The sequence below is a fragment of the Urocitellus parryii genome, chromosome 3 (genome assembly GCF_045843805.1).
Source record: "Urocitellus parryii isolate mUroPar1 chromosome 3, mUroPar1.hap1, whole genome shotgun sequence".
NCBI lineage: Eukaryota > Metazoa > Chordata > Mammalia > Rodentia > Sciuridae > Urocitellus > Urocitellus parryii.
The window spans coordinates 138,075,187-138,091,946 of NC_135533.1; the positions used below are offsets into that span (position 1 = coordinate 138,075,187).

A 16,760-nucleotide genomic window follows, 5' to 3' on the forward strand; every position below is an offset into this window, starting at 1 on the left:
ATGGACTTAAGAGTGAAGAGATGAAAAAAGATATATTATACATATGAAACCAAAAGTGAGCAGCAGTAGCTATACTTCTATCAAATAAAATAGATTTTAATTCAAAGCTGTAAAAGAAAAAGTCAAGAAATAATGACAGAGGGATCAAATTCAACAAAAGAAAATAACAATTGTAAATACATATATGCAACCAATGCTAAAACACCAAATTATATCAAGTAAACATAATTAGATTAAAATGAGAGATTGATTCTAACATAATAATAGTTGGGGACTTCAACATCCCACTTTCATCAATAGACAGATCATCCAAACAAGAAAAATCACCAAAAAACATTAAGGTTAAACTATACTATATACAGTGGACCTAACAAACATTTACATAATATTTCATCCAATAGCTACAGAATACACATTCTTCTCATCAGCAAATGGAACATTCTCCAGGAGAGACAATATGTTAGTCCATAAAACAAATCTCAACAAACTTAAAAAACTGAAATCATAGTATGTATATTCTTCGAACACAGTGGAGTAGAACTAGAAATAAACAAGAAGAACTTCAGAAGTTTTAAAATACTCTTGAAAAACCAATGGGTCAATGAAGAAATCAGAAGGGAAGTTTAAAAATTTCTTGAAACAAACTGGACACAGTGGCACATGCCTGTAATCTCACCAATTTGGGAGATTGAGGCAGGAGGATTGCAAGTTCAAGGCCAGGCTTGGCATTTAGGAAGATCCTCAGACACTCAGAGAGATCCTGTCTCAATGTAAAAATTAAAAAGAACTAGGGATGTAGCTCAGTGATAGTGTCCCTGGGTTTAATTCCCTGTACCAGGAAAAAAAAAAAAAAAAAGTTACTGAAGTCGGGTGTGGTGGCGCATGCCCGGGGGCTCAGGAGGCTGAAACAGGAGGATCATGTGTTCAAAGTCAGCCTCAGCAAAAGTGGAGGTGCTAAGCAACTCAGTGAGACCCTGTCTCTAAAATATAAAATAGGGCTGTGGATGTGGCTCAGTGGCCAAGTACCCCAGAGTTCAATCCCTGGTACCCCCCCACCAAAAAATTACTGCAGCAAACAAACCTGAAAACACAACATGCTAAAACCAATGAAATACAGGAAAGCAGTCCTAAGAGGGAAGTTTAGAGAAATAAGTCCCTAAATCAAGGAAGTAGAAAGGTTTCAAATAAACAACTATGCAACTCAAGGAACCAGAAAAGCAAAAACAAATTAAACTCAAAAAACTGGTAAAAAGAAATAAGAAGGTTTAGAGTAGAAATAAATGAAAGAAGGGGCTAAAAAAAATACAAAAGATCAATGAAACAATGAGATTGCTTCTTTGAAAAGAAAACAAAATGAACAAATATTTACCTAGACTAACCATGACAAAAAGAGGGAAGACACAAACAAATGAAATCAGAGATGAAAAAGGAGATATTAAAACTAATACCACAGAAAGAAAAGATTATTAGGGATTATTACAAAGAACCATATGTCCCCAAATTGGAAAACCTAAAAAAAAAAGCAAAAATTTCTGAACACATATAACTTACTAAAACTGAACCATAATGACTTAGAAACCTGAACAAATAGCAAGAAAGAAGACTGAATCAGTAATAAAAATTCTCTCAGAAAGAAAACCCAGGGGGTGAGGTTCTGGCTCAGTGGTGGAGCGCTTGCCTAGCACGTGTGAGGCTCTGGATTCGATTCTCAGCACCACATATGAATAAATAAATAAAATAAAGGTCCCTCAACAACTAAAAATATATTTTAAAAAATATTAAAAAAAGAAAGCCCAGGATCAGATGGCTTTATTGCTGAATTTTACCAAACTTTTAAAGAAAAACTAAAACGAATTCTTTTCAAACTATTACAAAGTACTAAAAGAGAAATAACTTCGTTATTCTATAATGTCAGCATCACTGATACCAAAACCAAATAAGGCACAACAAAAAATAAAGCTAGAGACCAAAAATCCCTGATGCACACAGACACTAAAATTCTCAACAAGATAGTAGTAAATATAATCCAACTAACTGTACCTAAAACTATTATACACTATGATCAATTGGGATGTATCTCAGGGGTGCAAGGAAGCTCAACATACACAAAATACTACTCATAATGACACCACATTAACAGAATGAAGGATAAAAACCGTATGACACACATGACCACATGAAGGATAAAGACCATCTGAACAGATGCAGAAAAAGCGCTCTCCATAATAAACCCTAAAAAATTACTTATAGAAGAAATGTACCACCACGATCCACAACATTGTGTTTCTACTGGAAGAGCCAATAACAATGCCTCTATGAGATATGTAAAGTATAAGATACTGTGCTATGTTACAGATTTATCTTGGCCTCAGGGAAAAGACACTAGGGCTATAGATATGGGTGTTTGACTGGGCTCCTTAGATTTATAGAACTAATTTTTTTTCTTGTTTTGCTACTCATATATTACAGGAAAGGGGGCTGGGGATGTGGCTCAAGAGGTAGCGCACTCGCCTGGCATGCGTGCGGCCCGGGTTTGATCCTCAGCACCACATACAAACAAAGATGTTGTGTCTGGCGAAAACTAAAAAATAAATATTGAAAATTCTCTCTCTCTAAAATATATATATATTTTACAGGAAAGCCCTACTGATGGTCTACAACTTGCTATTCTTTTTGGAAGCTGATCCCTGGTCTTTCATATTCTGAATCACTACTCCTCCATACACTAAAGAGCATGTACTATTCATCAAATAGGACAGAGGAGTGCCTTTAGCTCAGAAACAGAGGGAACTTTAGGGTAAGAATCAAAATCCATTAATTTAAGTCAGGGTTGGTGGTGCTCGCCTGTAATCTCAGTGACTCAGGAGGATGAGGCAGGAGGATCATAGAGTTCAAAGCTAGCTATAGCAACATATCAAGGCCCTAAGCAACTTAGACCCTCTCTTGAAATAAAAAATAAAATGGCTGGGGATGTGGCTCAGTGGTTGAGTGCTTCTAAATTCAATCCCTGGTACCTCCCCCGCCCCCCAAAAAATCCATCAATTTAAATGAGGAAGATGTCCTTCCAGAGGAGTCTTGAGGATGGACACAATACCTTTATTTTATTTATTTTTATGCAGTGCTGAGGATCAAACTCAGTGCCTCACACGTGAAAGGCAAGCCCTAGCTACTGAGCTATGACCCCAGCCCCACAGAAGAGATTTTTAGAACAAAGCAATATGTCAAAGACCATGCCCACAATCTTTCTGGAGGTGAAAAAGGCTTGAGGATCTGAAATGAGCTGTGTGGTAGAGTAGGAAATGGTGTAAGTAGCATTGGGCAGAAGATGCCTGTGACCCATAGATCCACAAAACTGCTTTATAACCTTTAGTTTCAGTGGCTCCAAAGAATAACAGGGAATGTGGGAGAAATCTGTTCCATGGAGGAGTGGGACTGTAAGGAAAAAGTTACCACTTTCTTCTTTTCTTGGAACCCTATCCTAGGATATAGCTGGACCTTTGAAAGCTTCCTCTCCTTGGTATATTTCTCTATGAAGACAGCAAAAGCTCAGGTAAGTATTAAAGTTTTGAAGGATGATGCAAAGTAAGAACATACGGGGGGGGGCAAGAATTGTAGAAGGCAGATGTTGTCATGTAACACTCACGGGTGGGGAACAGCTATCCTAGCTGGCAGCAAGCTGGGAGCTTTGACCAAATAACTCTGTTACTGACAAAGGTTGAGCCCAGGAAAGGAAAAAGGTAGAGAGGTCCAGGATCATTGGCTATTTCACTTGGGCCATGAAAATGACATTAACAGTAACTTTGCCTCCCTCCTAACACATTCTATGAAATCACAGGTAGGATTTGGAATGATTTCTTTTATCTAGGAATTCTCCTATGGGATATTTGAGAATGGGCCCTCCCTAGGTTAAGTTGCAGCATGTTATCTTGCTGTTAATAGTGATTCTTTTTCAAGGGATATAAGTGGAATCTCTTTATTATCAAATACCTATCCCCAGGAATCAGAAGATGTCACAAGACTAGAAGAAAAAGTAGAAAACGTGGCCTAGGCCCTGTTCAGATGAGAAAAATGGAAGATCATTAACTCTAAGCAAAAGAAAAAACTGTCAATAACCTCCCTGTTATACATTCACATCAAAATGGGAACCTGAGCTTGGAAATGCCTTTTATACAAAATGACTGCAACTATGATGGGTATTAGAGAGTTACAGAGATTTTCTTCTAATTAACAGCACTTTCTCATGGATAAAGGATAGATAGATAAAAAAAAAATTTGAGGTATGTGGTTTACATATGGTTTATGGCCTACCTATAAAATAGGGTGAATCCTATGCAGTCAGTGGAGATGAATAAGAGGGGCTTCTAACCACTTCACAATTTCAGAGCAGAATAGAATCCAGTCCCCATGTCCATCTATGTATGCTCACTTCTCAAGTATACAGAACTGTGTACCGTGATTGACAATAAGAAGTTCTTAATGTGAAATAATGTGAATAAGCAATATGTGGCAATAGATGTATACACCTTGGTCAAGTTTTAGATGAAGGAGCCAAGTGTATAAAATGCATTTCTGTGTTAAAGATATGGACAGAGAGAAACCTAGTGCCAAATGTGCCTGAATATGCCAAAAACATTTCAATATATCTTTTGGGAAATGTGAAACATGTTGTTCATATGACTATTGATCAAAAACTTAGAAGTAGCTGGGCCATGCATTTCTCAATGGTATCTATACTGCTAAGAATGCAACAAGCATTGAACCTTCCTCTCATGAAGAAATAATCAATTTTTCAGCTCTCCTGGTCATGAGCTTAGCCATAGCTTGGAAATAAAGCATAACGGTGTGGCTTACAAGTTCCAGGACCAGAACCTCTGAACTAAACAATGAATTTATTACTATAAATATAGATTTTGATCAGATGTTGTATGAGCACAATGATGACTGCTTGTTTAATAAACCTGACCTCCAAAGCTCCTTTGGAAAGCTATATTGTGAGAAAAAGACTTCCCTGTGGATGAGTGACCTCCCAGAATACTATAATGGCACCTCCATGTGATGCCAGACAGATACACACAAGCAAGACAGTACCCATTGCAAAAAATAAGGTTATTTTAGCAGGGCCAGTACAGAAACCTGGAGAATCAGTGACATAAAATCTTTAGAAAGAGTATAAGAGTTGCCTGGAAAAGTTATCATTACCTAGGAAATACGTTTAGAAACCATGGCAGTGACTCTAAAATAATGGTTAAGGTCTGTGCAAAAAGACCTAAGGCTCTGCACATTGAAAAACATCAAGCACCCATGTAGCCCATGCAAGAAATAAGGTGTTGGCATATAGATGTTTTTGAAGCCACAGAAAGGGCTGACGAGAGGGAAAGTGAAGGGTAGCATTCTATGAGAGCCACAGAAGATTTGTATAATCAAACCTATTTAGACACCACTCTATTCCACTATGACCACAAACTAAACAAGTGTCATGATAATTTTAAGAACTGCCTCTATGTATGGCTATTGTCCCTTCTAGGGTTAGTGGGACAGTTTGAACAGTGGTTCAGCTGCACATGTCCCCTCTGACTCTCAGTATGACCAAAAAAAAAAAAAAAAACCCTGTTAATTCTTTTATAATTGATTTATTTTTTAATTGGTGCATTACAGTTATGCATAAAAGTGGAATTCGTTATTATATGTTCATATATACATGATACATGGCAGTTTTGTTAATTTCATTCTGCTGTTCTTCCCCTTTCCCATTCTTCCTTCCCCTCATAGCCCTTCCTCTACTGTATTGTTCTCCCTTCTATTTTTATGAGACTGTTTCCCAACACCCCTACCAACTTTTAATACCTTATTTTTCTCTAACTTCCATTTATAAGAGAAACACTCAACCCTTGACTTTCGGAAACTGGCTTGTTTCACTCAGCATGATGTTCTTTAATTCTACCCGTTTGCCAGCAAATGACATAATTTCATTATTCTTTATGGCTAAATAAAACTCCATTGTGTATATATATCACATTTTCATTATCCAATCATCTATTAAGGGACACCTGAGCTGGTTCCATAAATTGGCTATTATGAATTGTGCTGCTATAAATATTCATATGCATGTATCGCTATAGTATGCTACTTTTAGGTCTTTTGGATAAATACCAAGGAGTGGGATAGCTGGGTTATCTTATGGGTCCTTTCCTAGTATTTTCAGGAATCTCCATATTGCTTTCCAAAATGGTTGTACTAATTTTCAGTCCCATCAACAATGCATAAGTGTACCTTTTCCTTCACATCCTCACCAGCATTTATTATTCTTTGTATTTTTGATGACTGCTATTCTAATTGGAATGAGATAAAAATCTCAGGGTAGTTCTGATTTGTATTTCCCAGATTGCTAAGGATGTTGAACATTTTTACATGTATTTTGTTGGCTATTTGCCAAAAATTTTGAGAAATGTCTGTTTAGCTCATTTGCCCATTAACTGATTGGGTCATTTGTTTTTTTTTTGGTATTAAGTTTCTTGAGGGCTGGAGATGTGGCTCAAGTGGTAGCACGCTCGCCTGGCATGCGTGCGGCCCGGGTTCGATCCTCAGCACCACATACAAACAAAGATGTTGTGTCCGCCAAAAACTAAAAAATAAAGAAAAATATATATTCTCTCTCTCTCTCTCTCTCTCTCTCTCTTTCTTTTAAAAAAAAAGTTTCTTGAGTTCTATATATATTCTGGATATTAATCTCCAGTCAGAAGAGTAGCTAGCAAAGATTCTCCTATTTAGTAGGCTCTCTCTTCATGCTCCTGTTTCCTTTGCTGTGCAGAAGCTTTATTTGAAGCCATCCCACTTATTTTTTATTTTATTTCTTGAGTTTTAGGGGGTCTTGTTAAGGAAGCTGGTGTAGGATATGGTTACCTGACATTCTTCACAATCCATTAATGTAAAATAATTCCAGTTCCTGAGTATCCTAGTAATTGTAATTTCAAAGAATGGTGGAGGAGCTCGTAGCAAAAGTAACAGTAGACCCTAATGGATCCAGGCCCCTGTTATAGACTCTCTTCTGTGAGCATAATAATGGTGTCTGGGTATCCACATCACATTGAGCCTCTTGCTTTAGTTGGTGGAATTTGTGCTGTGTCCATCCATATACTCCAAAGTGGAGCAGACCCTGGGATGCTGCTGTTAGAGCCTAAAGGAGAGACAGGGGTGATGGAATCTGTTCTTCAGGTTTGTAGAGATCCAGGAAAAAGCCCCACAACCCTTGTTTACGAAGCATGGTTACATTTCCTCTATCTCAAACATCAAGATCTGGTATCTATTTTTTCTATTTTTCTAGCTCTTTCTGAACTAATTCTTTACATCTTAACATAATTGACTAAAAGTTGGTCATATTTCTTAGTATATACATAAGGACAATGAAGTGGCTTCAATGCCCCTCCTTACTGATCCATTTTTTGGAGAAAACTGCCTTATCAGCATAATTAGATAGTTCAAAAAAAGTCTTTCTTCAATCTGATAAATGAGGATAACCATTCTATTACCTCTCTACCCACCACTTTCATAAGAAAGGTTAATTAATCTCATTCAATTCAATTTGGATTAGAGAGAATCATGACTACCAGTGTTAAGAATGTGCCCTAGTAGACCACTATTTTTTTTGTCTACTCACTTCTTAAAAACACATCAATAAAATGAAATTGACCAGAGATACATATGCTGTGGAGTGCATACCAGCACTTTTACCAAAGCATCTACCCTCCTCTGTGGAAATTTTCACATTCTTCATAAATGAGCATAAATAATACATGTTCTCTTTTCCTTCACAGAGGGAAATTGTGCTTACTGAGTAATGTCAGTGTAAGAGAGTAGAATAAGAGGGTGTAGGAAGAGAAATTCTGGATTTTGAAGGTGTTACCTGGAGAACATACAGGGCCATGTGTAGCTCGGTGTCCTGGGGCTTAGTCAGCTTTGTGATTATCAGCACGACAGCTATGAATACAGAACACATAAATTCTGTCATTAGACCTCACTGCCTGAAGCACAGAGTTCCTCAGTATACATGTCTGAGCATTATTAGAATGGAAGATATGGGCTTATTGAAGATCAATACTTTTAACCAGTTATGAAACCAAAGGCCTCTGACTTCTAGTCTTTATTAATTAAACTTTACAGATGATTTGTGTGATAATAGTGGAGAGGTACTACAGGAAGATAATAATTTTTTCTGTACTGGAGATTGAATTCAAGAGCATTTTACCACTGAGCTATGCCCTAGCTATTATTTCATTTCATTTCATTTCACTAGTACCAGGGGTACCCAGTCCTTTTTTATTTTTTGTTTTGAGACAGGATTTCACTACTGAGGGCCTTGCTAAGTTATTGAGGCTGGCCTGGAACTCATGATCCTCCTGCCTCATTCTCCCAAACCCCTGGGATTAGAGGTATATGCCACCATGCCCAGTCTTTTTATCTTTTATTTTGAGACAAGGTCTTGCTAAATTGCCAAAATGACCTTGAACTTGGATTCTCTTGCCTCAGCCTCTCAAAGAGCTGGAATTACAAGTGTCTGCCATTGTGTCCAGAAAAAGATAATAAATTATACTGCTTAGAGTATCAGAATTTACCAAGGCCTTTCATAAACATTATCCAATGTGATCCTCACTATCAACTTAAAGCAAATGTTAATAGATGAATCCTGTCATATTAGGTAATTTGCCCTCTCACATCAGCTTGCACCTCATGCCTAATTACCTTAATTTCTAATATATAAAAAGGAAAAAAGTTGGGGGGGGGTCAGGGAAAACTGGAAATATGGGTAAAGCCAACATAAATCTTATAAGCTGGACAGGAATCTATAGTCAGTCATCTGCCTTGGTGAGATCACTCTGCTTGATCCCAATATATTGTTGAATCCAATATTGTTACCCTCTTCACTCTCCATCTCTTCCTGTTAAGATACCCACCTGGGCCACAGCAGCATAAGAAGACGGCTGGGTAGAAGCACACTCGCTGTTCCACAATGTGAATCACTATTCGCTGTTTGTTCCCCAGAAAGCCAGGTGATTTCACAAACTTCTTATACAGGTTTTGGGCTTGGATGAATAAGACCTAAACATGAGTGTAGCAGTGAGCAGTTTGCCCTAAAGCTTAGTAAAAGTTCCTATCATTTTAGAAGGATCCTTCTCTAAGTATCTTGCAACAGGTTTTACCTGCTGAGACCAGGCTTTTTCTGAGAGAAAATTATCTGGAAAATTACTCAATCTTCCCACCAAGATAAATCATAATATACTCAATAAGTTTAAAGCAAGCCCTAAGCCAGATGCTATGGCAAATGTCTAAAATCTCAGTAGCTTGGGAGGCTGAGACAGGAGGACCACAAGTTTAAAGCCAGCAAAGTGAGGTGCTAGGCAACTCAGTGAGACTGTCTCTAAATAAAATACAAAATAGGGCTGGGGATGTGGCTCAGTGGTTGAATGCCCCTGAGTTCAATTCCAGTACCGAAAACAAGAATAAACAAACAAAAAACCTTCCCAAACTTGATTCTTTGCCTTAACAACCCAAATCAATTCTCTAATAACTCAATTTCTTAATCAAATGCAACCAGAGTCTTCTTTCCCTACAAACAGAAGAATCAAAAGGAGGCCTGAACTTAAATGAGAATATTTATGTCTAATTATCTGTTCATTTAAAAATAATCTAGAATGCTAATTCTGAATGTCCATTGAAGCCTGAGCTACTCTAACCAGCAATAAAGAATTTTCAGAATTCCAAGCCTTTGGGGCGGGGGGCCATCTTTATTGTCAATCCATTCCAAATGTAAGCCATCTAATCCATTTTAATATAAACTAATTGACCTTTACAAATTTACTGATCTGGGCTGAGCTATCTCCATAACTAATTTTTAAAGGTCAAAGGAAATTCCCCATAATTATATCTGCCTCACAGGTGATACTGCTTCTGTACCAAGCAGTTATGCATACACAACTTACTATCACTTGGCTGATCATTTTAATTCTACATCATTCAAATAAGTACCTGATAATTACATAAACCACTTAGCATTTAAACCCCAGTTAGACATATAAGTGTGAACTTATGGTGGCTAAAAAAAATAAGAACACTCTTTCATTATTTGGAAAATTATATTAAAGCAATGTCCTATGTTCTAGAATGTCATTCTGGTATAAAGGATATACGTGAATCATGAGTTTTCTGGTCGCTCCTCCATGGGGATCAACAAAACATATATTAGTTCTAGAGTAAACATAATTTTCATGAAGTGAATTCTTTTACTTTTTGTTTTGAGTCTGGGTCTCACTAAATTGTTGAGGCTGGCCTAGAACTCATAATCCTCTTGCCTCTGCTCCCAAACAAGCTCTTTTTCCACACTCATCATCTGATTTTAGGACACCCCAAAAACTGAGGTGGTATAATTACATTGTTATAAGATCTCTTGAACATTTTCTTGGTACTAGGACCATAGGAAGTAACTCTCTGGCCTATCTTCCCCAGGCTCTAGGAATAATGGCCTGTCCCCTCTAGTCTCCCCTTTTCACAAAGGTAGGGAGAGTAGTACCATACCATAATAATTAGAAGGCTGAGCAAAAAGCTAGCCAAGAAAATGGTGATGCTATAAAAATAAAGTATGTTACAGACAGATGTATTGGCAGAAGGCAGGAGTTCAGCCATGACTGATGGTGGTGAGAACATCAGGATACACCTAGGAAAAAAAACCAATGGACAGTAGTACTACTATAGATGTCAGACATGAGATATTCACTCAGTGCAACAAAAGTTAATGAATATGTAACTGCACTTATCATTGTGCTTTTTTTTTTTTTAAATTTATTTATTTATTTTAAAGAGAGAGAGAGGAGAGAGAGAGAGAGAATTTTTAATATTTATTTTTTAGTTCTCGGTGGACACAACATCTTTGTTGGTATGTGGTGCTGAGGATCGAACCCCGGACCGCACGCATGCCAGGCGAGCGCGCTACCACCTGAGCCACATTCCCAGCCCCCATTGTGCTTTTTTTTAAAAAAATTATTTTTTAATTGTAGTTGGACACATACCTTTTTATTTATTTATTTATTTTTTATGTGGTGCTGAGGATCAACCCAGGGCCTCCCAAGTGCTAGGTAAGCGCTCTACTGTTGAGCCACAACCCCAGCCCCCTTATCATTGTGCTCTTATCCATAAGATTTTATTCCTTCCCACAGATACATTATCTTGTATTCACTTTGTGTTATACTTTTACTTGTGTATTTTTAGTCTTGACTATACCTTGTTTCACAGTCCTTTTCCAATAGCCCTTTTCCACATTGGACAGAAGATATGTAAAAAGTCTTTTCTCTAGGTTTATTATAAAAAAGAACACATGTAATCCACAATGAAAATGATAGATTTGGTCACTTCTTACCTGTTGTTCTGACTGAAGTTGTGGAAACATTCACTGGTGTTGCCCAGACAGAACACAGGTGTCATCAATAGTAGAGGTATCAGGCTGGGAGGAAAAAAGTTATCTTCCCAATATCCAGCAGTTTCATGTCTTTCCCCTTTTTCAGAATATCCTCCCACCCCCAAATGTACCACCCCACTGATATCCACAAATATATACACACTTAATTTTTCAAGAAAATACCTTGAATACCTTAAGTATCCTTACTTTTCAGTTCCTGGGAAAGTACAGCAGGAAAAGGATTTCATACTTAGGTTAATGAACCCTAACAGAGTATCCAGAGAATCTCTGGTATTATATGGTCAGATAAAATTCTAAGTGGGTCAAAAATGAAAGGAAAATCTACCAAGGAGCTTTGTGTGCAGCCTGTTTCACTTTTCATGGTGGCCAGGAATAACTTCATTCTCATTAGCCCCTTCCTGAGTGCTTTCCCAAAGTATACCATTAAATAGGCAGCTATTTATCCAGCCAAATATAGCAGACTCCCTGTAAGAGATAAAGATTTAGGAGCAAATGTTACAAAGGCTAAAATTAACCCTGATGTGACTGCCACTTTAGGTGAGATCCAGACCCTTTCTGGACTTTATAATTCTAATAGTCTCACCAATGTTTTTAAAGTGGATAAGATCTTGAAGACCTTCTTTAACAACTTATAAGAAAAGGAATGTGGAGATCCAAAACTCAAAGAAATTTGTACAAGATCACATTGAATTGATGGTAGAATTGGGGCTAAAACCCAACTCTGTAATAGAAAACCGATTTTCCAGTCTATGTGGGAAAACAGAACCAATGATCACATATTTATTGCTTCCTACCTCAGTAAGAGTCTGTGATGACTTAGGAGTGACAATGGAAATACAGGACACCAACTATTTCTTCGTACTTGGGCACTTGAATAATGATAATATATTCCTTAATAAGACGAAAAAAAATCTTACCTTGAAAAAATGAAGGTGATTTGACCAACTCGGCAAGTAGAATCTGTCACCTGTGAAAAGAACACATGTAAAATTGTCTTATGACATTGCAAATCACATTACAATAAATACCAGATCATCATATACCACTCAATAGAATAAAAAGGATTCTAAGAGCCAATTTACTCTGTCAAGCAACATTTGCTATAGAATTCATGAAACAGATAATTCCTTAGCATTGTAAATGATAGAATTTCATCTGTATTATTATATTTTAAAAAAATATAACAACAAGCTGGGCACAGTGGTGCACACCTATAGTCCCAGTGCCTTGAAAGGCTGAGACAGGAGGATCACAAGTTCAAAGCCAGCTTTAGCAACTTAGCGAGACCCTGTCTCAAAATAAACAATGGGCTGTGGATGTGGCTCAGTGGTTGTAAGCCCGTGGGTTCAATCCCTAGTACCAAAAAAATAAATAAATAAAATTTAAAAAGTCAAAAGAAGGGCTGCAGGAAGTAGCTTACGATTTGACAAATTTTCTTAGGAAGAAAGGCAAATATGAGATCACATAGTAACCCTCCATCATTTAATAATAGTTCCATCTTTTTCTATTTTAGACTCAGAAATGTGTGGGTGTTTTCAGAGCATTATGGGTTCAATGAAGCTCTATGTATAAGATGACCAGCAGCAAGTGTTAATATAATAGTGCAGAATCGTTAAGCTCTTTGGATATGAGACTTAGATTCTAAAAGACAGAACACTTAAAAACTCTACTTGTGCTGGGCATGTAACACAGTGGTAGTGTCTATGCTTAGCATACACAAGGCCAGCGCTACAAAACAAACAAAAACTCAGATACTGTAAAACATCTAAAAGATGAATCCATCTAAAAGAGGAATCATTTCTACCTAATAGGACTTCAGGATGAAAGATTTTGAACACAACACCTTAAATAGGTAACAAAATAGAAAGCCTTTTTCTTTCTATTTTAAGGTATAAACATATCCTATTGTGGAATAGTCATTAACAATAAATAAGCATTAAGTGAGCAATTAATCATAATTAGAGAATGGTCACTGATCGTCCTTGAGAAGTTTGGATCAGGAATAGCAACGATTTTAAGTAGGACAGTTATTGTTGACTTGAGGGAAATATGTAAAATTAGTTTGTAGTGACTTCTTCTACTAGCTTCCCTTCTCCTCTTTTTACTCTGTCAGGTGGCTACATGCTCTTTAATTATTACTCTTACTTGGTAATGAATATCTGATAAAAAGCTTACTGCTAGTAGTTAATGGCAGAAATCTTGCTAGGGTATTTTAAAAAAGAATTAAAAGGTTAAAAAAAAGATCTTGGCAGTTCTTAGTATACAGCTATAATGGCAGAATAATAAGCACTGGGGTTAGTACTTTAGACTAGAGTTTGATTCCTTGAAACTAATGACATTGCTTGAGTTATAAAGAGTAGTATGTGCCTCTGTGTGCATAGAAAGCAGAACATCCTATATGAGAGCTAATCTTACATCTCTCCAATTTTTCCTTCAAAAATTAATTTCTTCCTCTCAGAAATATTCCCCCATGTTGGCTTCTGGTCTCAGAGCATCTTCTTCAGGAAATTACTTTGTGACTAAATAACTGCTCACAAATTCCAATCAGTCCCTTGGCTTTTGAGTGAATTAGTAAATTAATGAATGAAAATAAAAATGTAAAATATTAATCCTTGGGGCTGTGGCTGTGGCTCAGTGATAGAACACTTCCCTAGCATGTGTGAGGCACTGGGTTTGATTCTCAGCACCACATATAAGTAAGTAAATAAAGGTCAATCAACAATTTAAAAAAATATTAATCCTGTAAGGCTGTTGAACTTTGTATGCATTCACCTACCTAAAGAGAAGAAAATGAGTAGTACCTTTTAGTTCTAGAATTCTAGAATTATGCAGACAGATATGTAAAAGGATAAATAGCCATGGGTCCTTACTAACTTGTAAGGAGCAAGGAAACCATATAAATTAAAGATACAGAAGAGTAATTATAAGTGTTAAATGTCCAGAGGTAAACATAAGAAAAAGGTCCCAGAATATTGTCCTGGGCTGTATAGCAGCAACTAGATGCATGTAGCTAGTTAAAATAAAATGAAGATTATATAAAATTTAAAATTCAGTTCCTCACTCTCACTAGTCACATTTCAAGTGCTCAGTGGCCACAAACGGCTAGTAATGACTGAACTGGACAGTGAATAAAATATTTTGATTATTACAAAAAGTTTTATTGAACAGCTCTTTTATTTACTGTAGTATCTTGTTCAGGATGCTATTTAAGGGACCTCTTTATGTTAATTTTTCAATGATTTCCTCGTATCCTTTCGATTTATAGCAACGAGAATGGAGAGAGGGAGAATGAGGGAGGAAGAAAGAGAGGAAGAGAGGGAGGGGTTTTAAAAACATTCTCTACCCTGTCCTTCAACAGTGAGTATCTTGAACAAGGCTAGAAAAAAAGAAAGATAAATATCTCTTCTTAAGAAGTGAGTCAGCTCTCTTTCTGCTTCCAATTTGCCATGTCCTGAGCTGCTTCCCTCTGCCATGCCCTTCAGACATGATATTCTACCTCACTTTGGGGCCTAGAGCTATGGAGTAGGAGGACCATGGACTGAACTGCTGAAACTGCTGTGGTCAAGAAAAATTGGAAAGTCACTGCTACAGGTTACCAGAACGTCACCTCACCAAAATGTTCCTGAGTGCTAGAACAAGGTAATATCTTTCTCATGATGCAAAATAATTCTTTGGAAATTGAATTATTTATCTATTTGGAAAAATGTAGTTAATTAAAAAAAGAGTTTCTTCTTAAAAATAAATTTCTTGAAGTCAGATGAAGATTTCATAGAACCTTAGCACTGCTTCATTTTATGATGAAAAATTGAGGCTCAATAAAAGCAGATGATTAGCTTAAGGTCATATAGGAGGTAAGCAGCTATAACACGACCTAAAAGATAAATCTCCTAATTTACCTCAAATACCCTTTCCTAAGATTCTATATGCAAACAAATATGTATATGCATATATAGACAGGGGTCTTTCCCATTTATTCTTTAAAAAAATATTTATTGAATTTCATCATGTACCTAACAGGATACCACTTTCATTTGTTCTAGAAGTGATTGTAGGCCCTGGGAAAAGATGTTAGAAGGCTTTCCAGATACTTTTACTCTATCATGCTCTTTTTTTTAAAAAAAATTGTTTTTTAGTTGTTCATGGACCTTTATTTATTTTTATGTGGTGCTGACAATTGAACCCAATGCTTCACACATGCAAGGCAAGCACTCTACCACCCCAGCTTTCTATCATGTTCTTAATGAAAATTTCCCTTCAAAAAAAAAGTAGCAGAACAAATACCACAGATATAAGATTAAAATATTTAGTAAGATACATATAGTAAGATTAAAATACATAAGACTTTAAAAGAAATAAAAATTGAGCCACACGAAGTGACATATGTCTGTAATCGTATGGGCACAGGAAACTGAGACAGGAGGATCGCAAGTTCAAGGCCAGCCTCAGCAACTTGGCAGGGCCCTAAGCCACTTAGTGAGACACTATCTCAAAATAAAGAGGGACGGGGTGCTGAGGATGTGGCTCAGTGGCAAATTGCCCCGGTTTAAATCCCTAGTACCCCTGCCCCAAGAAGAAATGATAACATCATAAAAATGTCATCTGCAGGATCGCTTAGTGATATTGAAAGAATCAGAAATAAAAAACTCAATTTTTACAATACAAGGAAATATCATTAAGCAATAAAAAGGAATGAATTATTTATACATGCACTATGTTAAGTGAAAGAAACCACAGAAACACAAGAGACCACATACGGTATTATCGAATTTATATGAAAGGTCCAGAAAAGGCACGTCTAGAGAAAACAGAAAGTAGATTAGTGATTACCTAGAGCAGAGAGTGACAAAGGGATTCATGGTTAAGGGCATGAAAGATTTAATTGGGATAAAGAAAATATTCTGAAATTGATTTAAAACATCACTTAATTGTATATTTAAAATCAATGAATTATGCGATATGTAAAATATGCACACACACTAAGAGAATCCAGATGCACTGACTTAGCATTCTCTTCTCATCACTGTAATGCTGGAGAGTGCCCCAAACTCTGTGAATTAAAGAAGGAAAGACGACTGTGTTCTGGATTCATCTTGTGTTCAGACTACCACACATTTAATTTCTCAGCACTTCAACAAGTCAATATAATCACCCACACATACTGAAGAAATACAGCACTGCAGAACACTTACCCTCTCTAATGCCTGTAATCCCAAATCTCATGTTAATAGACAGCACTTCCTTGACTCTTCTCCAGGACCTTCCCCCCCGCTTTTCTTAAGCAGTGCTGGGGGTAGAA

At 36.8% G+C, this 16,760-nt stretch overlaps 1 protein-coding gene across 3 annotated transcripts in view; it reads right to left on the minus strand.

The window, feature by feature from the left end:
• Window positions 1-6,485: 6,485 nt before the first annotated feature.
• The window catches only part of Tmem116 (transmembrane protein 116), a 41,346-nt gene continuing 31,071 nt past the window's right edge, over window positions 6,486-16,760 (minus strand). For all 3 annotated transcript variants that reach the window (XM_077796113.1, XM_026386018.2, XM_026386016.2), the window contains 6 exons: window positions 12,382-12,431; window positions 11,405-11,488; window positions 10,567-10,705; window positions 8,949-9,093; window positions 7,901-7,974; window positions 6,486-7,174 (listed from right to left, as the gene is read on the minus strand). In XM_077796113.1, coding sequence (XP_077652239.1) covers window positions 6,968-7,174; window positions 7,901-7,974; window positions 8,949-9,093; window positions 10,567-10,705; window positions 11,405-11,488; window positions 12,382-12,431 — 699 coding nt within the window. In that variant the 3' untranslated portion in view covers window positions 6,486-6,967. The remainder of the gene's footprint in view (window positions 7,175-7,900; window positions 7,975-8,948; window positions 9,094-10,566; window positions 10,706-11,404; window positions 11,489-12,381; window positions 12,432-16,760) is intronic.